Source organism: Hipposideros armiger, unplaced genomic scaffold (assembly GCF_001890085.2).
Source record: "Hipposideros armiger isolate ML-2016 unplaced genomic scaffold, ASM189008v1 scaffold_46, whole genome shotgun sequence".
Taxonomy (NCBI): domain Eukaryota; kingdom Metazoa; phylum Chordata; class Mammalia; order Chiroptera; family Hipposideridae; genus Hipposideros; species Hipposideros armiger.
The window spans coordinates 5,803,910-5,829,581 of record NW_017731396.1 but is presented as its reverse complement, the minus strand read 5'-3'; the positions used below and the strand labels follow the sequence as shown (position 1 = coordinate 5,829,581).

At 42.5% G+C, this 25,672-nt stretch overlaps 1 protein-coding gene and 2 long non-coding RNA genes across 4 annotated transcripts in view; all 3 read left to right on the top strand.

Annotated features, from left to right (window-relative positions):
* LOC109381292 (uncharacterized) overlaps nt 1–5,220 on the top strand; it is a 15,390-nt gene extending 10,170 nt beyond the window's left edge. The window contains exons 2-3 of the long non-coding RNA XR_002123684.1: nt 210–373; nt 5,189–5,220. This is a non-coding gene — a long non-coding RNA (uncharacterized LOC109381292). The remainder of the gene's footprint in view (nt 1–209; nt 374–5,188) is intronic.
* LOC109381242 (uncharacterized) overlaps nt 1–8,948 on the top strand; it is a 26,621-nt gene extending 17,673 nt beyond the window's left edge. The window contains exon 3 of the mRNA XM_019639712.1: nt 7,846–8,948. Coding sequence (XP_019495257.1) covers nt 7,846–8,162 — 317 coding nt within the window. The 3' untranslated portion in view covers nt 8,163–8,948. The remainder of the gene's footprint in view (nt 1–7,845) is intronic.
* A 3,256-nt stretch (nt 8,949–12,204) lies between these two features.
* The window catches only part of LOC109381310 (uncharacterized), a 65,928-nt gene continuing 52,460 nt past the window's right edge, over nt 12,205–25,672 (top strand). For both annotated transcript variants that reach the window (XR_002123695.1, XR_002123694.1), the window contains exon 1: nt 12,205–12,318. This is a non-coding gene — a long non-coding RNA (uncharacterized LOC109381310). The remainder of the gene's footprint in view (nt 12,319–25,672) is intronic.

The following is a 25,672-nucleotide window of genomic DNA, read 5'->3' as shown; positions in this document are numbered from 1 at the left end:
AAAGTGGCAAGAATGATGGGATAAGAGTGTTCAAAGTGAGGCAGGGGGGTAAGTTTTAAGGGCTGTTAATGGCAATGTGTCTTTTACTGTAATACATTTTTTTTAATGTAAACATTCACCGTATTTTTTTTATTGCATCTTGTATTGTAAACAATGTTATAGTGAACTGCCTTGTATGTAATTTTCCACCTCTCTGCTTATTTCCTCAGGATAGATTCTATCAAGTGAAGGAAATGCTGAGTCAAAGGGACTGAACATCTTTCAAAGCTTTTCCTTTTGCCAAATTGCAACCAGATTATTGGACCAATTGAGACATCCACCAGCAGTACAGTGCCCATTTAATGATACACTCTCCAACTTTGGATTTTTTTTGGTTAGTTTCAGATTTTTTTCTTTATTTGTTTTTGAGGGCTAATTTATCAGGTAAAATTTGATCACAGTTTTAAGGAAATGTACATTTCTCTAATTGATACATAAATATGTATACACACACACACACACACACATACACGTTGACTAGCCTTTATACTTTTTTTGTTACTTGTTCATTTATCTTTTCTATTGTGGCATTTGTCTTTCTCTTATGATTTATATATTAAGAAATTTAATTCATTGTCTATCGCATATATTACAAGTATCTTCCCCTTTTCATATATGTCTTTTCTTTTTGTTTATGAAAATTGTTTGCCTTAAAAATGTTTAATTTTGACATAATTTCAGACTTACAGAAAAGTTATAAGATTACTACCAAGAATTCTCAGATACCTTCATCCAGAGTCCCCAGATGTTAACATTATTACATTTGTCTTATTCCTGTCTCCGTTTTTATCTGTTGGTATCATTCTCTGTTTTTATCTATTGGTATATATTGGAACCATTTACGAATAAGCTGTAGTCATGAAGCTATGACATTTTGAAAAACAACTATTAATATAAAGATTTTTAAAAATAGACTTTGCTTTTTAGGACAGTTTGAGATTTACAGAAAAACTAAGAAGCTAGTAGAGCGTTCCCACATACCCTGTACCCAGCCTCCGCTTTCTTCATTGTTGTACTTACAATGAATGAACCAATAACATTCCTACCAGCTAATGTCCATCATTTATTCAGATGACCTTAGTTTTTACCTAACATTCTTTATCTGTTCCAGGAGCGCACCCAGGACACCACATAACATTTAGTTGTGGTGTCCCTTTAGGCTCCTCTTGACTGTGACAGTTTCTCAGACTTTCCTTGTCTTTGATAAATTGACAGTTTTGAGGAGTCCTGGTCAGGGATTTGGTTGAAAGTCCCTCTTTTAGAAATTATCTAATATTTTTTCTTATGATGTTATTGGTTCTGGGGAGGCAGACCAGAGAGGTAAAGTGCCATTTTCAACACATCGAGGTACATGCTACTGATGTGATTTGTCACTGTTGATGTTTACCTTGACCTGAGGAATACAGAGCCTTTTAAGGCCTACATAGACATAATCAGTCGTATTCAGGCCAGGTCAGCTATTCTGAATAAACTTTGGAGGTTCAAGTTATCTTTGAATCATCATGAAAAATATACAGTAGCCAGAAAACTGTTGTATTCATTGCAATTCATAACCTGAATACTATGTGGATGGGAATTCCCTAACTGTAAGATTAAATGTATACAGTGTGTTTTGGTGATGCTACAAACTAGGAACTAATGTTAAAACAGAAAGTCTAAAGATCAGCTCTTTAAAACATGTAGTGTTTTATGTGGACTGCACACATTTTTGCATGCGTCCATATGGAGGTAGGAATGTCTGTATGTCTGTATCCCAGATGGAGCCTTTGATTTTCTAGGATTGTTTTGCAAAGGAACACATCTTATCTAGAAATGATCTAGCTGTCTTGTTTTGACTATCCTTGTTTCCACCCACTGAATAAACCTTTTGAATGCTTGAGCAGTTAAATTTCCCACATCCTCCATTTGATCATTTCCAGGAGCCAATAAGAAAGTTTAGTAAAGTGAATCTGAATGATTTATTTGTACAGAAAGAATGAATTTCCTCTTAGCCGTACATCCGACACCCACACGATACCTCATCTATGATGCTGGGAAGGAACATTTTCAGGAGAAATTTGATGCCCAATTAGTGTGTTTTAATTTAGTCAGTGGAATTTCCATCTGGCTCTAATGTGTATTCTGGAGGGTTTGACTAGAACAGAGTCAAACAGTTTATTAGTTTGGGAGATGGGGTCAGTAGGCACAGAGGACTTTTCACACAAGCAGGATTTTATAAATTCTGAGTGTTTTCCCTCAGTTTGCTAGTGACAGGATGAATAGGGACAGAGAGCATGTGCTACTTGTTTAGTGATTAAACACCTTAACATAAATAGTTTCAAAGAAGAAAGAACTTCACAAAAATAGATGGTAGATAGATGTCTTCTCTTCTAGAGAATTTGGAAATTCTCAGGTATCTAGACACCTGGCAGATAGGTAAATGTTTCCTTGTTCTAGACTACAAGGCACAAAACTTTATCTCCTTTAGATAAGTGCATTTTGCATAAATAACAAAAATGTGTTTCAAGAATTTTATTTTGTATCTATATATATATAGAGAGAAGGGGGGTCAGAGAGAGAATCTACTCAACTTTCAAAACTTCCCTATGTTAGGTACATTCACGCACTAGTATTGGAACTAATAACTAAACTCAACCACCACAGAAATATCTAAGATAAAACAAGCCTAGTATCAAAGTGAAGTTTTCACTGAATGTTTTTATTCCTAGTATACCTAAAAAACAGAGGGGATTCTAAAAGTTTCGGGTCCTGACCAAAGAATCCTGTTTTCCATGTTGTCAAATGTATCTTTTCAGTCCATATCCAGCAGGCACATAATGTGTTTCCCGGCCCTTCGTTGTTCAGTTTCCACCCACTTGCGTGTGGTCTTAGATGGGCCACACGGTCCGTGCACGTCCCTAAATCCCGCTTTCTTCCTGGGCTCCCTCACCTCTGGTCATTCTGTCCCGCTGCTGGGTAATATCCACACTTGGTTATCTCGTACCATCTTCCCTGCTGTGTACTTAATTCACACTTATGGGTTAGGTTTTCTGGTTTTCATGAAGGTATCGTAATGCAGTCTCCAATGATTGTGGCATGTTCAGCTTGAATAGGGAAGTCTGAGTGTGTTCCCTTTGACAGTTCATCCTGATTTCAGAGGATTATGAATCATCTGAATGCATTCTTTTTAAGAGAAAGGTGATTGTATACCTATAAAACTCTGGAAGGTGGCCTTTGCTAACTTGCAAGCCCAATTGTGGTCAATCATGACTACTAAGATATAATTGAGCAAGCCCCAGGCAGAGACGTTTCCGACAAAAACATTCAGACCTTCCAGGCACAGGACCAGAAATTTCTCCATATGTCTGTAGACTGAGCCTCAGGATGTCTGTGAACAGTTTACTGTTTCCACTGTACCCTCAAGTTGGTTTCCCAGCCGTGGAAATTGCCCATGAGAAAGAGTTGTGCAACTGCTCACTGTTAGTCACTTTATATTTCCTGAATATTCCCTGTTTCATTTCCCTGGTAGCTGGCAAGAACATCTAGGATTTAAGTTGCTGAAGGGAATTCGGGAAAACCCACATAAATGTCTAAGATGAGGTTTGGCAAGCTGTGCCTCTTGGTGACATAACAATGTCATAACTAGAGATTTCATCAAACAGAGGAGGCAGGAAATCCCCACCGTTGCCAGACACCCACTTAAACTCACTGGAGTCTGAGGAGCATCGTTTGTTAAAGATGGATTCTACACAGTTTTAAATTTGATTATCAGGCTCCTGGAATAAAAATTTGGACCTGGAGTTTAGAGGCAATGAGATTTCTTTTAAAATGGGCATCTTAACAGATTTCTTAGACAAAGAAAAGAAAACGTAGTAAAGTTCCTGTCAGGGGAGCAACGTCTTCTCCATGAAAAGCCTGGCTCTGCTCTCTCCGGATGGGGCCTCAGCTCCAGGGACGGACACACTGGGCCTCACCCATCAGCCAAGCCAACCACGGCAATCAGAGCGATGACGACGGAGTTCCCAGGCTGACTTTTCTTATGCACATGATTATTAATTGTTTAAATTGTTGTTTTATATATTGTAAAAATTATATTTGTTGGGGTAACATTGGTTAATAATATATAATTTTCAGGTGTACAAGATTATAATTTGACATCTGTATACCCGACTGTGTGCTCCCCACCCAAAGTCCAGTTTTCCTCAGGATCCAGACTATTGGGTTGTCGGAAAAGTCATGACGTATTTTTCTATGTTTTTTGTTGCAGATATACGTCATGACTTTTCTGACAACCCAATATATATAAAGAACTCACACAACTCAAGAACAAAAAACACAAACAATTCAACGATCTTTAATTTAAGACAGAATTCTATACGTTGAGGTATTAGATTTATCTTTATCACTGTAAAAATGGTCTGATGCGTTCTGAATTTTATCCCAGCTTCAATGTTTTATAGTTTGTAAGTTTTAATTATTTCAAAGTAACTTTTCCTTTTGTTCATTTTTCTGTTTTTATGGTGGTTTGGATCTAAGAATATGACCAAATTCTGTTCTAGAATTTGATAACTTTTTATTAGAGAGACCTGTGTACTTGAAAAGGAAGTTTGTTGTTCTACCCTTTAGCTCTCTCCTTTTATACTTGCTAATTCTATCCTACTTATTGTATCATCTTGGGCTGCTTTCTTTGTGTAATTCTTTGATATTTAATTATATCGTTTTGGTAAGTATTGAGGTCACTGGTTACCATTATATGTATCTATTTTCTGTATTTCCTTCATTTAAGACATTTTTATTATATTAATTGGATTATGAATTGAGGTCTATGTTTTTGTTGTTTAATGGTCTACCATTACACGGTGATTTTATCTGTTAATGCTTCTTGCTGTGGCATTGATTTAATCTGATACTATGGTGATCTGCTCTGCTCTTCTTAAATTTGTGCAGGTGTCTTAGAATATGGACCACGTTGTTACTTCACAAGTTGACATCAGTTCATGTTTATGTAACTCCTGTTGACAACAGATTGTTGGATTTTGCTGTGTAGCGAAGCCCAGTCTATTTGCTTATGGTGTTATAATTGTATTTCCAAATTTACATCTTCAGCCCTAAACTCTCCCCTCAACTCCAGACATTGGATGTCTAATAGGCATCTGTATTTGTTTCCTAGGGTTGCCTTGACGATGTACCACAAACTGGGAGGCTTAAAACAATAGAAATGTATTGTCACATAGCTCTGGAGGCCAGAAGTTCAAAGTCAAGGTGTCAGCCGGGCCATGCTCCCTAAGACTCCAGGTAGGATCCCCCTTGCCCTTTCCAGCCTCTGTTGGAGGCCATCAAGCCTTGGTGCTCCTTGACTTACAGCCGCATCACTCCAGTCTCTGCTCCATCTTCAAATGCACAATCTTATAAGGACACCAATCGTATTGGATTAGGGCCCACCCTACCCCAGTATGATCTCATCTTAACGAATTATCTCTTTAAGACCCCTTTTCCAAGTTAGATCACATTTTAAGGTACTGGGGTATATACATCAAAGATGGGATAAAATTCAGAACATATCGGACCATTTTTACAGTGGATAAAGATAAATTTAAAGCCTCATATATATATTTTTTTAAGATTTTTATTGGGGAATTGGGGGGATGGGAACAGTGCTGGGGAATTGGGGGAAGGGGAACAGACAAGTTGCTGTCGTTTTGTTCTTCAATCTAGTTGTGGAGGATGTTGCTTCACTGGCCCAAGTTGGCACCATCATTGTGCTCTTCTCTGGCGAGGCAGATCAGTCGCCGGCTTCTGGACGGCCGCTCACTGCGGCTGCTGGCCGCTCACGCTGGCTGCTGGCTACATACGGTAGCCCATGGCAACCCACTGCCACAGGGAGTGCAGCCTAGCCGTCGCCGGCGACTCATGGCAGCCCAGCTCCAGGTTGAGCTGTTGTTCAGCATCTTAGCTGTGGAGGGCAGTGTCACTGGCCCTCATATGTGGGATCCGAACCGGGGCCCTCTGGCATCCCAAGCGAGTTCTTAACCATCGCGCCACTCGGCCGGCCCTAAAGCCTCATATTTAAGGTACTTCAATATTTCTTTCTGGAGGAAACAAAATTTTTATGTAGTTTTTATGTAAAATTCTACAAAGTGTTTTTATATAAAATTTTATACAATGCTTATATAATTTTAACAGCTTTGTTGAGATATCTTCTTGTGGTTTTTCAAAAGATAGCTTTTGCCTTAGGACCTGAGTATTTGCTTGTCTCTGCCTCAGCCTCCTTCCCCCCCAGTCGTCTCGTGGCTTACTTAGATCACTGAGGTCTGTGCTCAGAGCTTACTTCTTCAAAGAGGCCTCTTCTGACTGCCTTACCTAAAATAGAAACTCTGCTCCACTTACACTGTCTGACACTTTATGTTTGTGTAACACTGTCCATTTCCCCAACTAGAATGTAGGACCCGTGAGAGCAGGAAATTCATCTTGCATCTGACCACTCTATTCCCAGGGCCTAGAACAGTGCCTGGCACACAGAAGGCGCTCAATAAATAGGTGCTGAATTAATGCAAGAATGACTATGATTGTAGCATCATCCATTTCCTGGTTGCTTTACTGAGCAGAGCTCTGAGTCAGAGGGAACAAGAAGATGTGGGGGAAGAGAGTTGACTAAGTAGACTGTGGGAGGGCAGTACCGAGGCAAGAGTGTGTTTGGCGTGTTCAAGTGACAGTGAGGTTGGCCAGCAAGTGAAGGCAAGTAGCAGGAGATGTAATCCGAGAAGGGGACCATATCAAGCTGCCCTCCTCCTGCCCATGATGTCTGGCCACTTGGTGTTCTTTCCCTGGCTGTTCTAATGGTTGTCTTCTCATTCTTGGTTTAAATGTGACCTCCCTCTTGTTATTCTGTGTCCCGGCACCAGACAGCATTTGTCACCAGCAGTAAATCTGTGTACCCTTTACTTTTTTTGCCCCACTTCCCCAACTGGCACATAAGTGCCATGCGGGTCAAGACCAGATTTGTTTGATCATCGTTGTGTTTCTAGGACTTAGCATGGTGCCTTTTCTCAAAAGCGTTGGTTAAATGAATGAATGGAGATAATCTTCTATTGGTAAATGAGTTCCCCTGAGTAGTTTAATTCCGTTTATAAAAAAGTGGTCTCTCTTTTACTGGGAGGAGAGAAAGAAGAGAAGAAAAAGGCGACCATGTCTAAATATGTCCCTACCTCCCATATTTATTACCAAATAATGTAGTTATATTTCTGGCATCCTCCTATGTGACATCTCTTGATTCCCATGACCCTACAGCGTGTCCCTTATGAATACTAAGGCTCTGTTTTTCTCTTACCACACGTATCAAATTTTTATCCAAAATATTTTCCTAGTGTTTCTTGATTTTTTTTTCACATAGTCTTCGTAACATTAACCTTATAAGGCATGTAAATATTTCTAGCCTGAGCTTAAACCAGAAAAAAGTGAAGTTAATTGCCTACAGCTAATAAGTATATCAGTGAGCTTTTGTTAAGTGGTTTGTTCACCAATTTGGCACCTGTTTATTTTCTGCTTACTACATACAAGGCCTTGGGCTAGGCCCTGGGGTCCTGGGGTGAGCCTGGAGAGACATGGTTCCCGCCTTCCCGAAGCTTATGTTCTGTTGTGAGATAGGTATTAAAAATAATATACATAAGAAATTCTTGAATGACAACTTACATGTAAGTGACACACAAAGGGGGAGTATACAGTGCTATGAAAGTATGTTACTGTGGGACCTGAGCTAGTCTTAGGGGTCAAGAAAAGCTTTGCCAAGTGCCTCCCAATAATCATTTGTTCCTTTTTTATTACCAACAGAGCCCCGATTTTGTTTGGATCAGTGGAGTAGCCAGCTTAAAAACTTCATTTTTGTACCCGCCTTGCAACCAGGGAGGTCCAGTGACGACACAGCCTTCACTAGGGGGATGGAGAACGCGGACTGGAGTGCGGCTGAGTGTTGCTTTCCTGCTGTGGGCACCACCGCTCCACCCTCAGCTCTGCCTTCCACTTCCTGCCCGATAGGAGATGTCCCTGGAGCCACACGAGGATTGAAGTCACATGCTGACAATGGGGGAGCCCAGGGCATTCTGATATCTAGGGCCTACTGCACCCGGCCTGGGTTTTCTATCCCCTGACTTCTTGTTAGGTGGTGACGGTGAGCCCCTTTCTGACTAAGTCACAGGAGATGGGTGTTTACTACACGCAGTTGAACCAATTCCTGATGAATACAGCTTATTTGAGGATGCGATGTCTGAACTGAGTAGCAACTAATTGGGAAAAGGGGGCCAAGGAGAGCGCACATCCCAAGGGCTTTGCTCAGACCTGCGCTTTTGAATACCAGGGGTTCATCGACCGAGTTCAAGAGTATTGGATGAAGACTTCTTAACCTGGCCTGGGGGATGAGCCTGCTGGGGCAGAAAAGTCTAGTGGGAGCCGTCGTCATAGTAATTGCTAACACTTGCAGTGTGCCAGACACTGTTCTAAATAAAGGAGCTACACGTGTTACCTCATTCAGTCCTCACAACAGCCCTTTGAGGAACGTGCTGTTGTCCCCATGTTACAGTTGAGGAATCGGAAGCACAGGGATTTGAAGACACTTGCCCAAGGTGGCGTAGCTGGTCAGTGTGGAAGTCAGGGTTGGGGGCCAGGCCGTGTGGCCTGAGAGCCTGAGCTCATTTGTTCATGACAGGCAGAGCTTGACCCCAACCTTGACCTCGGTCCTGTGTCCTTCCCTTTGATGACTAACAGGATTCCTGAGATGTGTGCACAAACATACGACTGAGGAGTGTACTTCTGGATTCTAGTCCTCAAAAGCTGATAAGCCAACTAGGCGGTGGTTTTGGAAAACATCACGTAGACCATCTCCTGTCTGTTGTTTTTGGAATCCCGACTGAATAAACGGTTCCCTAGCATTATGAAAAGTAGGTGTGTCTATATCTATCCCTGTAGATCTATCTATACCCTGCTTCAAATTCTACTGATTTGTTCCCGTTCTGATAAAAATAGTTATCCCAGTTTGTGCAGAGCGTATTCCAGCCTCTAGACCCTTGCTTTGTCTATCGTCCACTGCTCTTTCTGGATGCCCCTCGAACAATCGAAAGCTACCCCTTTAGGTCCAGCTTGAGACGACTCAGAGAGTAATCCACTGATTACTGGTTCAAAACTAGTTCAAAAACTGTTGGTTCCTGGTCAGCGACAAGATGAGTAGAGGTATAAAGAATAAGCGTTTAGAGACTTTTGGTCAATTTAGCAATACCCGAAAATCCAAGCACATGGTCCACGAGTGAGTGTGTAGACAGGGCCTAGAGCACTGTGGGTGCAGCTGAACTGACGTGATGCGTTGGGTAGAGCACGAGCTGAGCTGCTGTCATGGGCAGTAGGAGCACTTGTTGGTTCACGATGGATTGAAAAGTAAAAGTGATCCTTCGCCATCGACAGTCTGAGAACCACTGCCCTAACCCATCTCTGTTTTTCCCACTGGTGACTGACTCACCCCGGGGATTCAGTCAGGATCATGTAACCTCACGCCAGACCTTACATGTATAGATATTTTAGATTTATTCTAGTTGTTTCATCTCTGGAGGTCTCGCCTCCTTCCTGGTACTGCAGGACTTATGGTGGCAGAGGCGGTCCCTTCTCTCCTCTTGTGTCTACCATAGCACTTAGCATGATACTGGCTGCACACAATAGGCACTCAGGTAGGTTTTTTTTTGTGTTTTTTTATTAGTTTCAGGTGTACAAAACAATGCAATAGTTATACTTTTCACCCCTCACAAAGTGACAACCCCCCTCTCCCAATCCACCGCCCCCCCATATCATACATATCTATTACAATTCCACTGAATCCATTCCCCACACTGTACTCCACATCCTGTTCTTCTTTCTGCTTTTGCTATGATTCAAATTATAAGATGAGGTAGGGTTGGGCAGCAGAAGGAGAAGAATCTACTTTGCCTCACTTGGTGCTGAAAGGGGGAAAAAATCTCTAATAGCTCATTTTTTAGAAATACAAAGTCAGTAAATAACCTTCAGACAGACTATTGTCACGATCGCTGATGAGAGCCGGTTGTGTGCCAGGCACTGTGCTGGATTCATTTACACCCATTATTTCATTTAATCTTTGTACCATCTCTTGAAAGCAGTTATAATTACCCCCATTTTGCAGATGAAGGAAATGAGGTGTCAGAGAGGTTGAGCGGCTTGCCCCAGGTTACAGAGCCCCTAACCCGTGGGGGTCTGCCTGACTTCAAAGCCTGTGCTCCTTTTCTTACTCCCATTAGCACAGCAGTTATTGCCAAAAGGGAATGTTACTGGATATAGATTATACTTTAAATGTACTCTGTCAGTTTTTCAAAAACAGCTTTCTTTGTAATTGCTTTGATGTCTTAGATTTCCATTAAAGCTTTTCCTTTATATACTTAACTTTTACTTCAGAGGATGGTGCAAAAGCTACACTCAGTCTCGGCCATCCAGCAAATTACAATTCCAGCCTTACCTTGGCATCTCCTGGGAGAAGAGAGAGACAAAGCCCTCTTCTCTGGGTGTAATTAGGCTGTAACCCGGCCTCCTCGCCAGGGAGGTCGGGACATGCAGCTTTAGCAGAGATCCGAGTCCTGCCGTTGAGAACAGTAGATGCGCTTTACGTGCCTCTCTGGTGTGTCATCGGTGCTGTTTTTTAGTATGGGGTTTTCAGATGCCGCTTTTGGGTTCTGTGGAATTGTTTTTTAGTATTTTCAGTAGTTTCCAAGGCTTTTATTGTTTCATGTAAATGTGTATTTATTGGTTCATAATAGGATGTCTTTGAAAATAATTTGGACAACTGGCTATCCTGAGTTATCTAGCACTGAATTGCTGTTTAGATAAGACAAATGCAAATTTACTATTGACTAAGACATTCAACCTGGTCGTTTAATTATCTTCCAGAACATACATTTATAATTGTATACCTTTAAGTGTATTTTATAAAACTGAAGTGCTCACTTAAAGGATAAAGTTGGAAAGGGGTAAAGGGAAGATTTTTTTATGGTGTTTGAATTTCTAAATCAGAATCAGGTCTATCCTTTAAAAATGATCGTTATGTTGTCAAAAACTAGGTTACCAGGAATTGTCTGTATTCAGTTGAGTCCTTGGGTCCTTAACAAATTCAAAGGAAGTTTAATTATGGAAAGATGGGTTGAGAAACAAATTCTGTCTTTTGTTTATTTTGAGGCGATCTAGTAATTAAAAAAGAGAAAACAGAATAAATGTGACTCAGGATGTTATTATAAGGAGGGAAGTAAAAGGAAGGTAAAAGTGAATTTCCCTCTTTGAAGTTTAAGTGGTCTGCCAAAGCCTAGTTTACTTAGCGTGGCTCCTCTGAAATATATGTCTAGGAATTCAGCAGTTTAGTCAATTATCTGCTCAGGCACTGTTCCTTTAATCCCTCTCATCTAATTGGTGATCAGAGCCTGAATTCTATCTGCTAAACGAAGCCCTTAATCTGTCCTTTCCTCCTCAAGCCGACTGCCCTGCAGCTACTGTATCTCTGGTCTGTTAACTGGTCTCCTTGACCCCGGAGCCGCCGTCATTCTCCTGTCCACCCTTCACACTGCTGCGGTAGTGATGGCGTTTTCCAAACCATAGAGCTGGCCACCTCACTCTTCCACTTACCCTCCTTCCATCTTGAATTCTCACAGGAAGAAACCAAAAAGAGATGATAAAACACAGACACAAAATAAGGGTAAGGACAAGATAAAACACGGAGCCCTCACCTTTTAACTCGTGCCCACCTCCTGCATCATCGCTGGTATTCCAGCCTCAGGGATGCGCTCCTAGGTCTGACCTTTGGATCACACTGTGTGCTGGGCCTGGAATGTTCCTCACCAGCCTGCCTTCCTTCCCCTGAGGCTCCAAAGGCTCAGGATCATCACATCCTTGAGAAGCCCTCCCCTCCTCCCCCTGCTTCTGTTTACCCCAAATCACAATGCATTTTCAATATCAATCTAGGCTACTGAAGCTTTAATTATTACATTTGTATCTAATAACTGTATTTTAATAGCGGTGTGGCACCATGCTTGAGACCTCGGGCTCTGATGCCGACTGCCTGGGCTTTGCCATTTCCCAGCTGGGTTGTCTGGGCACACGGCTTACGCAATGTGTGCTTCAGGTCTCTCATCTGTGATGTGGGGATCACAGCAATACCCACTTCAGTGAAGAGCCAGTGAATCAGTGTACAGAAAGCTCTTGGAACACGGGCTGTGACAGAGCTGACATTTACTGAGCGATTTATTCATTCCATGAAGAAGCCGTGATGTGAGTGCCATTGATTTTATTTGAGAAAATGCTTTAAAAATCCATGATTTTTGTTATTGCTTAATTCATTTGTAAGATAAAGAAGGGGATAAGGTTAAAAATCAATTGTAACAAATTGTGATTCGTTGGTCGAGTCTTACTCAGGAAAGTGAGAAACTTAAAGGACTTTTCCACTCTTGGGCAGAAATGTTCAATGCAGTTCTTGAATAGTAGTAATTTTAGTCTTTGGTAGATTATCTATAATTTATTAAACTCACTTGCTGGGTTGCTGGAGAACTCCTTGCTCGTGTGAAGGGATGTTAACACACATGGCAGACCCAGACTGAGACATAAGACTGGAGCCTGGTTCCTCGACTATCCAGAGAATTAGTTTATTTTTTCAGTTTTCCCTTGGCTGATTCCAGTTGTCACCATTATAACTGAACATCCTTTACCTGAAAGTTTTGTGCATCTTTAATGACTTCCTTAGACCCTACTGATCAAAGCAAAATGATCAGATTAAAGGAAATAACCGATGAAATCTTTGGGTACTAATTGCTACTTTACCTCCCAAATAGGTTGTGTGCATTTACACCCTTATCAACAGCGTTTGTTTCCTCCATACTTTTGCTATCAGTGAGTGAGTGTCATGTTTATCTTTGTTAACTTCATAGGCAAAGAGAAGGAGAAGGAGAAATGACATAGTTATATCTTGCTCTGGTAGGGGAAGAAAACCTTCACTCTCATTTGCATTTCTTTGTTAGTTTTTAATACAAGATTTATGCTTCAAATGTCACTTTTTTCAGATCACAGGAATTTTAATAACTAAAGCTTTTCATAGCTAATGTTTTAAAAAAATCTACATACATTAAACACAAGAGGAAAAAAAGCCCGTTAAATATTAATGTATTAAGGGTGATTAAGAAGAATCACAGGACTCCAGAATCTAAAGACTGATTTTTTTAAAAGCACAACAATTGAAATCAAAGAAACTCGGTCTGGAACTTAGTATTTTCGTTGACTGAGTGGGAGTGTGTAGAGTTTAATTAGTAATAGACAGACTTTAGGTAATTGAAGAGATATCTGATATATATTGTTTGTGGACAAAATTTCATGGTGCTATAGTTTGAAAAATGACCAGAACTATGAATTTCATTCCTCTGTTTATCCAAAAAGGCATATGAATTAGAAAGATTATCACATAACTTTGTAATGATTGGTCCTATCTGTGACCTCCTACAGTTTTCTTTTTAGGTACTCTATGGAATGATTATGGATGTAAAAAGGGATGTTATGCAGACTTATGTCTAGAAAATAGTTAGACATGAGAATTTTCACCAGAGATAGATATTTTTAAAATTCAAATAACCTTCATGGTATTTGAAGGTGGAATTCTGGAGACCAGAGAGAGGGAAGGAAGGGGTTAAACATGGTCCGAGGGAGCTGGGACAGGCCTCAGGGCGACTTCTCATTAGGAAATCTGGTCTTTCAGGTTAGACTGGGGTTTGGGGATGGCTGCTCCTTTGTTTAAGAGAAAAAGTGCTTTAGACCTGGCTGTGCTCTCGGAGGTTGACTTTGTAGAAAACGAATTCTAGACCTTTCTAGCCTAAGAAAGTAAGGTGGGGCCTTGCAGTGCCTGGAACAGACCTTGCCCCATGAATCCAGGACAGCACCTCTGCATTCCTAAGGTCGCACATAATCACAGCCTGATAACCGAGGCTGCAAGGCCTCACACCGCACCACAGCACACCCACGCACGCTGGGAATACATCTGGAAACGTGGCGAAATAGTCCACACATTTTTGAGTGTTCGCCTTTCTTTACTCAGAGCTGTTTATTTCCTTCACGTGTATTGTGAGATGAACTTTTTGGTAGAAGTGATATGGAACTTGTTTTCACTTTCAGATGATTTCATTTTCCTACTTTTCATATTTTGAGGTTCATTTATTTATTTCTGTGATGACTGGTATGTGTGTGTGGGTTCCTTCTTGCAGTTTTTTTTTTTTTGTAGTTGCTTCATTTAACCTGTGACTAAGTGGTTAAAAAAAAAAAACCTCCTAAATTTTAGGAGTACATGTTGTTCCAGGCCTGATAAAAAGGAGTAAATTGCACTCTTCATTCCTGTCATTCTTCACCCCTCCCTTGCCTTCAAAATTATCATCAAAAGTCTGCTGGAAAGTTCTTAATTAATCTACACTGAGCCCAGTGTAGGTGTATTTTGAATTGGGTCCTTTAGGAGATTACCTACTAAGCATTGAGAGGGCCTAAAAAATATAACACTTTTCCTCCCACCTTCTTAGTTCTTCTAGCTGGGCTTAATAATCAAGTTAACGAAAACAGATTCACAGGAGAAAATCAAATTTTAATATTTACACGTGGGGAATTCACATAGGCATGAAAGTTCCAAAGACAGTGAGGCAAAAATTGGGTTTACGTGACATTTTGGACAAAGGAGAAAGGGGGAAGGTAAGATCTTAGATTTCAAAAGTGAGAACGGGCGATTTGCAGGTGGAAGAGCCCAACACACGTGGCAGGTAAATTTTTGCTGGGCACACAGGGCATAATCTAGTAAACAGGCCCCTGTTTGATGCCCTCCCACCCACCATACTGCTAAGGTGAACATCCTAAGATTTCCTTCCTGAAGTAGGTTTTTCCCTCTGCATCTCTTAGGCAGGACAATGCGGAAGGCCCAGGGTTCTTGCTGAGTCTTTTGTTTCTTGATAGCCAGCTTAAAAATCAAGATCCCAAAGAGGCAACTTCAGGGTGGCAAACTGGTCCCCGTCAGCATTAACTGATCTTTTGTTCACTTGTGCATCATTCTGTAAATGTTCCCGCCCATCACTCAGGGGTCTCTTAAGGCTTCCAGTCTATATAAAGTGTCTGGAGGGAAGAAAATAGGTAAGAGAAGGAACTGGTCGGTAGGAGAGAAAGAGTAATGAGGCTGATAAACCGGGAATGTAAAATAAATAAGAAATTTGCGATTTCATGGGAAGAGTAATAGAGCAGAAGTCTGAAAACTTGGGTTCTAAGCTCAGCTCTCTACTTACCAGTTGTGCGAAAACTGCACAATTTTGTTTAACCTTCTGAGCCCCATTTTCATCACCTATGATGTGGGAATTATAACACCTGTGGGGCCTCTTTCCCTAGGATGGTTGTGAGAATCAAATGAAATTCTATATGCAAAATCACTTTGTAAGCTCTAAAGCTCTCTCTAGGAGTAATATGCAATTATCATTTTGGAAAGAAAATGGAAGAGACAGGCAGGAAAGTGCATCCAAATTGGGAGTTCATTCCGGAGCGAGGTTTTAGTGGTCATTGGGAAGAGTCCTCCTTAGGGAGTAAGCTGGAGGGATATTCCGGGAAGAAGGAGCAGTCCAGGCAGAGGGAACAGCAGTGCAGAGCGGTCTCCAAGCTCCTCTCAAAAGGCTGGTGGGCTGGAGCAGAGCGGACTGGGGAGAGAGGAGGAGGAAGTGGCGACTCGGGCTTTTACTGCAGGAGAAGGGGGCCTGGGGAGGGCCTGAGCAGAGGACGGATGTAAATCGGACTTAGATTTTGAAAGGGTCCCTCTGACCTGTATGTGGAGAAGTGGCTTAAGGGAGGCGGGCAGAAAGCAGGGAGGCTGGTTGAGAGGCTTCGCGGGAATTCAGACAAAGACGGTGGTGATTTGACCCACAGTGTCAGTAAGGGGGCTGCTGAGAAACAGACTCTAGAACTGCTTTAAAGGAAAGGCCAGGAGGATTTGCCGAGGGATTGGATGTGGGATGTAAGGGAAAGGACTATTCCCAGGGTTTTGGCCTGGGTGACCAGAAGGATGGGGCTGCCAATAAGGAGATGGGAAGACCATGGGTAGAGCAAATTTTGAGGGACCGATAAGGAGCTCCGTTCCCCATCCTTGAAATGATGGTTAGTTATCCAGTCTATTTCTGCATCCTAAAACAATAAATCTAAAGGAGCAATTTTCTTTAATTTATATATGTAGTAAAGAAATACCGTACATTGCCTGAGGAATGAATATTAAAATTGCCTTTTGTAATACCATTCTACACCCGGCCATTTCCTCCTGCAGCACAACAGAATTCCGTTTTTCCTCGGGTAGACAATAACCTGGATTCCATTTTATTTTATTTTATTACCTAATTGTAACAAATACTTTATTTATTTATTTTTAAGATTTTCATAAAAATATAGCTAACATGCAATATTATATTATTTTCAGGGGTATATCATAGTTATTCAACAGTACCCACCTGGCACTATACATCGTTATTACCATATTATTGATTATGTTCCCTGTGCTATAGAAGTGATCACCATGATAAGTCCAGCAACCATCTGACACTGTACCACGCTATCACAATATTATTGACAATATTCCCCATGCTGTACATTATAGCCCCCAAACTTATTCCCCTTTATCTTCCCCCCTTTTTAATTTTTCAATTACAGTTGACACTCAATATTATTTTGTATTAATTCAGGTGTACAGCATAGTAGTTAGACATTTATATAATTTACAAAGTGATTCCCCCTGACTAGTATCCACCTGGCACTATATATAATTATTACCATACTATTGATTATATTTCCTATGCTTTTCTTTACATCCCCATGACTATTTTCTAACTACCAATTTGTATTTCTTAATCCTTTCACCTTTTTCACCCTGTCCCTCAATCCCCCTCCCATCTATCACCCTGAGAAATCTAGTACCCATCTGACACCATACATAGCTATTACAATATTATTGACCATATTCCTCATGCTGTACACTACATCCTCATGACTACTGTGTAATAACCAATTTATACTTCTTAATCCCTTCCCTTTTCACCCATCCCTCTAATCCCCTCCCATCTAGCAACCATCAGAATGTTCTCTGTATCTATGAATTTGTTTACTTTGTTCTTTAGATTCCACCTGTAAGTGAAATCATAGGACATTTGTCTTTCTCTGTCTGACTTACTACACTCAGCACAATACCTCCCAGGTCCATCCATGTTGTTGCAGATGGCAAGATTTCATTCTTTTTTAGGGCTGAGTAATATTCCATTGTACATATGTACCACCTCTTTATCCATTAATCCATTTGGGGACACCCAGGTTGCCTTCATATCTTGGCCATTGTAAACAACGCTGCAATGAACATGTGGATGAGCATGTCCCCTTGAAGTAGCATTTTGGGTTTCTTCAGATAAATACCCAGAAGTAGGATTACTAGGTCTTTCTTTGTCTCTTATTATAGTCTTTGTTTTAAAGTCTGTTTTGTCTGGTATAAGTATTTCTACTCCAGCTTTTATTGTTTGTTTGTTTCCATTTTCATGAACCATCTTTTTCCATTCCTTTACTTTCAGTCTGTGTGTGTCTTTTGATCTGAAGTGAGTCTCTTATAGACAGCATATGTAAGGGTCTTGTTTTCTTATCCATTCAGCCCCCCTATCTTTTGATTGGAGCATTTAATCCATTTAGATTGAAAGTAATTGTTGATAGGCATGTTGTTACTGCCATTTTATTATTCATATTTTTAAATTTTTTTCATCTTAAAGAAGGGTCTCTAAGATTCCATGTAATACTGATAGCTTTGCTGGGTAGAGTAGTCTTGGTTGTAGGTCCTGGCTTTTCATCACTTGGAATATTTCCTGTCAGCCCCTTCTGGCCTGCAAAGTTTCTGTTGAGAAATCAGCTGACAGTCTTATGGGAGCTCCCTTGTAGGTAACTAACTGCTTTACTCTTCCTACTTTTAAGATTCTCTCTTTGTCTTTAACCTTTGGCATTTTAATTATGATGTGTCTTGGTGTGGGCCTCTTTGGTTTCATCTTGTTTGGGACTCTGCGCTTCCTGGGCTTGTTTGTGTATTTCCTTCACCAGGTTAGGGAAGTTTCCCATCATTATTTCTTCAAATAGGTTTTCAATGCCTTGCTTTCTTCTCCTTCTGGTCCTCTCTAATGTGACTGTTGGTAAGCTTGATGTTGTTTCAGAGGCCCCTTAAACTCCTTATTTTTTTAGATTCTTTTTTCTTTTTGCTTTTCTGATTGGGTGTTTTCTGCTACCTTAGCTTCTAAATTGCTAATTTGGTTCTCTGCTTCATCTAATCTACTGTTGATTCCCTGTAATGTATTCTTCATTTGTATTACTGTATTCTTTATTTCTGACTGGTTCCTTTTTATGTTTTCTATCTCCATTTTTATGTTTCCTATCTCTTTGTTGAAGTTCTCTCTGAAATCACTGAGCATCCACGAACCAGTGTTTGGAACTGTGTCTGGTAGATTACTTGTTTCCATTTTGTTGAGTTCTTTTTCTGGAGCTTTGTTCTGTTCTTTTATTTGGGACATGTTTCTTTGTATCCCCATTTTGGCTGCCTCCCTGTGTTTGTTTCTATGTATTAGGTAGGGTTGCTATGTCTCCCAGTCTTGCCTGGTGGCCTTATGTAGTAGGTGTGCTGTGGGGCTCAGTGGCTCAGTCTTCCTGGTCACCTGAGCTGCACACATCAGGGGTGTCCCTTGTGTGGGTTGTGTGTGCCCTCCTGTTGTATGTAGTTAAGCCTTGGTTGAACCTCAAGGGGAGGATTGTCCCTCAGGCTCATTGGTTGTGAGGACTGGCCATGACTACAGTGGAGGAGTTGTGGTGCAGAGGCTGACCCTACAGAGCAGGATCTGCCTCAGCAGGGCTCTTGTGCCTGCTCAATCTGCCCCTTGGGCGTGTAGTCCTTGGAGGTGGCTGGGTGATGCTTCAGCTCATTCTGAAGCTCGCCACTGGGCATGCCAGCCCCGGGGCCACCTGGGAGGGGACCCGCTGCAGGTGAAGTTCAGCCACAGCCTGTGCCCCACCTGGGTCCACCTGGTAGATGCCACAAAGCAGGCTGCAGATGCCTGCCACCCGAGCTGTGCTCAGAAGTACCTCGAGGGGCCAAGCCATGAACTACGGCTGGCTGCCGCCAGTGCCGAGCTTAGGGCTGCTCAGAAAGAGGTATGGGACATACTCAAGCCAAATGCTACTTGTCTGGGTTCCGTGAAGCTTTGAGACCCTAGCAAAGTCTGCAGCATGAGTCAAGGCAGGCAGTTTGTGCGAAAAAGCCGCTGGAAGCAGCTTGGGTGTGCCTGAAAGTTAGACGGGGCGGGGTCTCCGAATCACCAGGGCATGGAGAACAAATGGTGTCAACCAGCTTGATGGAGACTCAGATATTGTGGCCACCTGCGTCTGCATGCTGGGAAAGGGGAGGGCTCAACAAAGAAACAATGGCTTCCACCAGCTTCTCTGTCCTGGAGAGAAAGCTGCCCCTCTAGTCTTCATCCTGACACCAGAGAACTCAGTTCCCCCCACCCCCATCCCAGTCCCTATATGTGCCTGTTGCCTCTCCAGCTGCTGCCCCAGCGCTGGAGCTCAGAGCAAGTGATTGTGTCAGTGAGTAAGTCCGTGTGCAGGCCCTTTAAGAGGGGCACCTGGGACTCCAGCCGTCCTCTGTCTCACTCAGCCACGATCTCTGCTGGTTTGCACAACCAGAAATTATGGGGACGTCTCTCTGGGGCACTGGAGCCTTGGGCTGGGAGCCTGGTGTGGCACTGGGATCCCTTGCTCCTTGGGGTGGGGGTGGGACCTCCACAGCTGAGATATCCCTCCCGATCTTTAGTGGTCACACGTGGGTGTGGGACCAGCCCGTTCCGCATCTCTGCCCCTCCTACCAGTCTCGAGGTGGCTTTGTCTGTATGTCCTTAGTTGTAGGGCTTCAGTTCAGCAAGATTTCAGGGAATTCTCAATGATAGTTGTTTTGTAGTTTAGTTGTAATTTTGATGTAGTTGTGAGAGAAGGTAAGCACAGCGTTTTCTTACTCTGTCATCTTGACAGAAACTCATAAATACTCTAGATTCTGTTTTAGAACCAATAGAACCGTTGTCCACGTTTGATGCTTGCTTCATTATATAAGGAACTTATTTTTATAGTAATCTTTTTGAAAAAAAGTATAAAGTGTTACTCTACTTCTAGCCATTCTTAAAATTACATGAAATGCAATTTATCTAATTACTGAGGTCTTGGGTCATCATTTAGAACAGCAGTTGTCCATCATCCATCAACGAATGCTGAGGGCCTACTATGTGCTGGTAGCTTTTCTATCCTGTTACGGAAGTAGGTATCTGAGGTCTCTTGAGAGTGTTGGAACTTTTTGCCTCTGAACTGGCTTTACATTATTAGTAGCTTTCTTTCCTCTCCGAGGCAGTTTGTGCCTGCTTCTCTGTGCATATGCCATTTAGTGCATTCACTTTGTCACTGCTATTTTGACTGTTGAAATAACTTTTTGTTTTCCCTTTGCCTTCTCAGCATAATTCCACTTAGCTGAGGTTGTCATGTAAATGATTCTTAGATAAGTGAGATATTATGAATTTTACACTTTCCCTTCTGCAACTTTAAATTACTCTTTGCTTTGCATAATTTCCTTGTCTTCATTTTAGCATGTGTTTAGGCCAAGGAAGCTACAGGGCTAAGATGATGCTGAAAAGCTGCCTTTTTGGGGTATTGATTTTCAGCTGATTATTAATAAACAAAAGACTCAGAAAGAATCTTTGACCCCTACACGTTTCCTGCCCAAGAGACTCAGACGGAAAAACTTGCTTCAGGAAGGAAATCTTAGGATGTTGCCTTTAGCCTAATTTGAATTAAGTATGGTGTATAGCAGGGCTTCAGGCAAGGGGCCTGTTAGCCAGATACCCGCTGTGTCCTATTGTTTCTGAGTTGCCTTATCTAGAATTTACCTGCCAGGTCTGTTCTCCTTTCTCTCTACCTGTAAATCACCCTTTCTTCTGAAATCTAAAACCCCGTTTTCCTCCCCTTTCTCCTTTGTCCAAAATGTCTGATACACCCAATGTTGCCTCACTCCTTTGGAATTTTCATGCTTCTGTGAATTCCCCAGGCACATATATTAAAATATGATTTTCTCCTGTGAATCTGTCTCTGTTAATTTGATGATTAGCCCAGATAGAAGAACTTAGAAGGTGGGAGGGAAAGTATTAAGTTTTAGCCCCCACACTCGTCTGTAGACTTTTCCTCAGCCAGGTTATAATTCTGCTTATAGTCTCTACAAGAATAGAATTCTTTACATAGGAACGCCCGATACGTGTTGTTGATGACTAATATCACAGGAAAAACCAGCTTGGAGGAAATGTTACTGAAACAGAAAGAAAGTGCATGCCACAGAAATCATTGTTAATAGGGTAAAATATGTTGCTAGGTATTTGTATCCAGAGAAATGGATTTGCTACTGAGCTAGCTTTATAAAAGTATTGCCTGGTCAAACAGTTACTTTTATTCTAAGCATTAAATGATAAACCCTAGTTCCTAAAATGCATTCATTCTTCCAACAGCTGATTGTTCAGGACTTTTTGCTGGGATCCAAGTGGTTTTTCCAAGAAAATTGATGGTTTCCTGATGAAGCTATTCACATTCTCTTGAAGCCAAGAAAGTGTGCGACTGTTAACTTGCATTCACTAGTCATAGAATTCTTGCTCAGTCCAGCGGAGTTTGATGAGGTCCGAATTTTCATTTCAGTTACACAGATGACAAGACTGAATGACATTATGACATTGTCTCGGTAGGACGAGGTACAATCTTGCCACCGTATCAGCTAACAGTAACGTCGTCTGTTATCCGGAATCTGAAAATTGCTGAATATGCAGTGTCCGAAAGGAGAAAAGAAACACACTAAAATGAGATTTTTTGGAGCTGTGTATCTAATGACGGATTTTTGTCATGTTTGGTGTTACAAGAAGGAGTCGGAGCTTAGTATCATTTTAAGCGGGGGTGTAAAGTGATAAGTGAAGGACAGAAACACACACATGCTCGGGGACCTCCCCTGTCCCGAGGACGGAAAATGACTTGGCAGGAGCACTGTGGGACAATCTGGAGGGAATTGGTTTTCCAGCTGCTGTGCTGCGTTTTCCTTATTAGTCTTTGCTCCCACGGTCTAAAAGCAAATACCGGATCTCAGTGCCTACAGCTCTGGTCAAGAACTGCAGCTCCTCTCGCGGGTGACTCACAGGCCCCAGCAAGCCTCTTACTGTAAGGGCTGGCGGCGGACCACCGGCTGCAGCACAGCAGCATCTGAACTTGACCTCCTCACTTTGCTGTTGACCATTGCTCTCATCTTCATGGGATCATCAGGGTGGGGTTTAGACCCAGGTCCTGCTATTCATTTTTCCTAACTGCATTTCTCAATTGCTATGAAAAGATTTGGGAGGACATATTTAATCTTCACGTCAAGGTTAGGATGTTTGCAGGCTAACACAACGGAAAGTTTGGCAGCATATACTGCGGTGTGTCAGTGACTCATTCTGTGAAGGGTCAGAGTTTTGGTTAAGTCGAGGCTTGGTTATTATTTCTGCTATTTCGTGATAAGTAGGAGATGAGCCACCTTTAGAAGAACTTGTGGCCTGAGTAGGGTGACCCCTTACCTCCTCTGCTGTCTGCCAAACCTTGCCTCTGCTCAAAGGCCCGTTCTCGCGGCTTCACCGGAGAGGGTGAAATAGAGTTGCTGCCCTCCGAAGGCTTCCACGCTGCTGTGAGTACAGATTCACGCACGAGAGCCATCGAACCACGAAGAAGTACAAATAGGATGCAATTTCAGAGAAAGGAAAGAAATTCTTTTTGCCTCACTTTGAACGCTAATGCCTGTATCTTTCAGCCCAGCATTTTACTTAGTTTTAGTATTGTTTTAAAAAAAATGTTCTACTAGATTATAAACACATTGAGTCATAGGCCACGTTATTTTCATCTTTCTACCTCCTCCCTGTTCTGGTACACTCCCCCGACACGGGACACACAGCACTTTACACGTAACATGTGCCTGTGAGCATTTGCTGACATAATTGAATTGGAGAAGGCTTTGTTGAAAAGGTACAGCTCGGGCTCTGCTTGTAGATAGAGAAGTGACATGCTGCCCACATATGAGTCATTTGTTCTGGGCCTTGAGGAAGAATTTAAAAAGTCAAAACAGAGTGGGGATGCATGCCAGGCTGGTGGAATGACTCGAGCAGAGCTGAGTGTTAGGGGTCAGGGAGGAGGCCAGCCAAGCTGTTGTTTTGGAGAATAATTGGGATATCAGGGGGGGCTAGATGCAATAGGAGGGCCTTCCAGGGGTGCTGTGGTTCAGATGGATGCCAAATGAAAAACATTCTTTTTCTCCCTATTTCATGCTGAGGACGCTGTCTTCTTCATTCGCCCCTTAGCACATTTACTTTACCCGTGGAGGTATTGAAGGGTGGGTGGGGTCTGCTAACATGACGTCATTGTCTCGCTTTCTGAAGTGTGTACATTTTGTTTTTAATTACTTTGTTCTGGAATTGGCTTGTTTCCAGGAAAGAGGTTGAGTGCATTTTGAAAGACTATTTGAAAATTGGATTGAGAAAATGAAAAGTCTCTCTTCTATTTTTCTGGGAAGGAACCTGGATGACTTTATAGAGATGACATGGGTGAATCATAGGAATTTCTTAAAATCAGAAAGATACCTTGCTTGAAATAGGGAAAGCAGGAAAAGATAGCAGGTTTGGGGAAGTAAATGCATTTCCTCGGTGACAGGGCTGGCGGGACATCTAGGAAGAGACAGAAATAGCTATTCGAGATTAGGACTAGAGTTCGAGAGGGCTGGGAAGAGATTGAGCAGACACAAGTAGTAGTTAGAAGTGGGAGATGGTGCCCAGGGGGAGCGGGTGGTATGGGCTCCTGAACTGGGATCCCTGATGGCCCAGGTGATTGGGGTTCACGGCCCTCTAACCACCAGAAATTATAAGCAGTATTTTCTGTGAGTCTCCACTTGGTGTGCTGGATGGAGTGTGTCCATAAATTTGATCAGGTTCTCAGAGGTATTCATGGGTGAATAAGTCAGTGAGGTAGACTGAGGAGATAAGAGCAAGGAGTTCAGAACTCTGAGGGGAACTCAGCATTTCAGGAGTAAGGAGAGTAAGGAGAGAGGAGCCAGGGAAAGAGGCCAAAGAGATAAGGAGGACAGAAATCCATCCAGGAGGTCAGGAGGACATGGAGGGCGGGGGAGAGCATGGCCAGCACGGTGCAATGGCGCCTCCACGTCGGGTCGGGTTAAAAGAACACGGTGGACTGACTGTTAGGCAGTCATTGGTGACTTTGAGGAGGGCGTTTTCAGAAGGGCAGAGTGACTGGAAGTCGTGCAGTGATCAGCAGAGAGTGGACACCAGGGAGCAGGAACACGAAGGCTAGCCTTCTCTTTATGGAATGTTAACCTTTGACAAGAGTGAATGTTGACTGAGCTCCTGAGAAGGGCTGGAACTCACGCCGTTCTTTGTGTATATAAATGTGAGCAAGGTGACGTAGGCTTTGTGGTCATGGATCTGAGGGTCTCATGGGAGAGAGGCACTGATCAAATGGTGACACAAAGTGAATGTGTCATCACAAACAGGATCAGTGTCTCGGCAGGAAGAAACATGGTGCCCAGCACTGCAGCATGACCTCATCAGGGGCCAAAAAAGGATCCGTGAGGATGTGACATTGGAGCTGAGACCTGAAGGGTGAAGAGGAGTGAAATAGTTGGGGGTGGGGGCAGAGAGCAGAATGTTCCAGGCAATGGGAAAGCAAATGCAAAGCCTGGGTGTGGAGAGAGCCAGGGGGACAGTGACAGGGGTCCCAGCTGGGTCTTCTGAACCATCATAAGGATTGAATCTGAGAACAATGAGGAAACTGCTAATGTGTGGATGGTCTAACGGCCAGTTTTGCATTTTGAAATAAAGTAGAAGAATCCAGTTGAGAAATAATGATAGCTTGGCCCAGCATCCTGGCGATGAAGAAGAGAAGCAGACGGATTTAAGAAATTTTTTTTTTTTTAGCTGAGCCATCCTGCCACCTGTTGACAGCTCAGCGGAAGCTCAGCTCGGGCCGGGAATCGAACCGGGGATTTGAGAATTTTGTAGACACTGAAATGGGCACCAGCAGGTAGAAGAGAGCCTAGGATGTAGGGAGCTCCTGCAAGAGGTCAGGTGTTTTTCTTCAGATGCCGAACAGTGGAGCTCCTTTGTAGACAAAGGGAGAGAGCAGTAGAGAGAGAGAGAGAGAGCTTGAAGAAATAAAACCCAGCCGGGACCTGGGCCGGCCGAGTGGCGCATTGGTTAAGAACTGGCTTGGGATGCCAGAGGGCCCCGGTTCGGATCCCACATATGAGTGCCAGTGACACTGCCCTCCACAGCTAAGCTGTTCCCCTTCCCCCAATTCCCCAGCGCTGTTCCCCTCCCCCAATTCCCCAATAAAATCTTTTTAAAAAAACAAAAAAAAAACCCAGCCGGGACCAGATGGGAACTAGACTCAGAAACACTGGTTCTCTGAAGCGAAAAGGAAGATGGGTGCATTTATAGGTAGAAAGGAGGCAAGT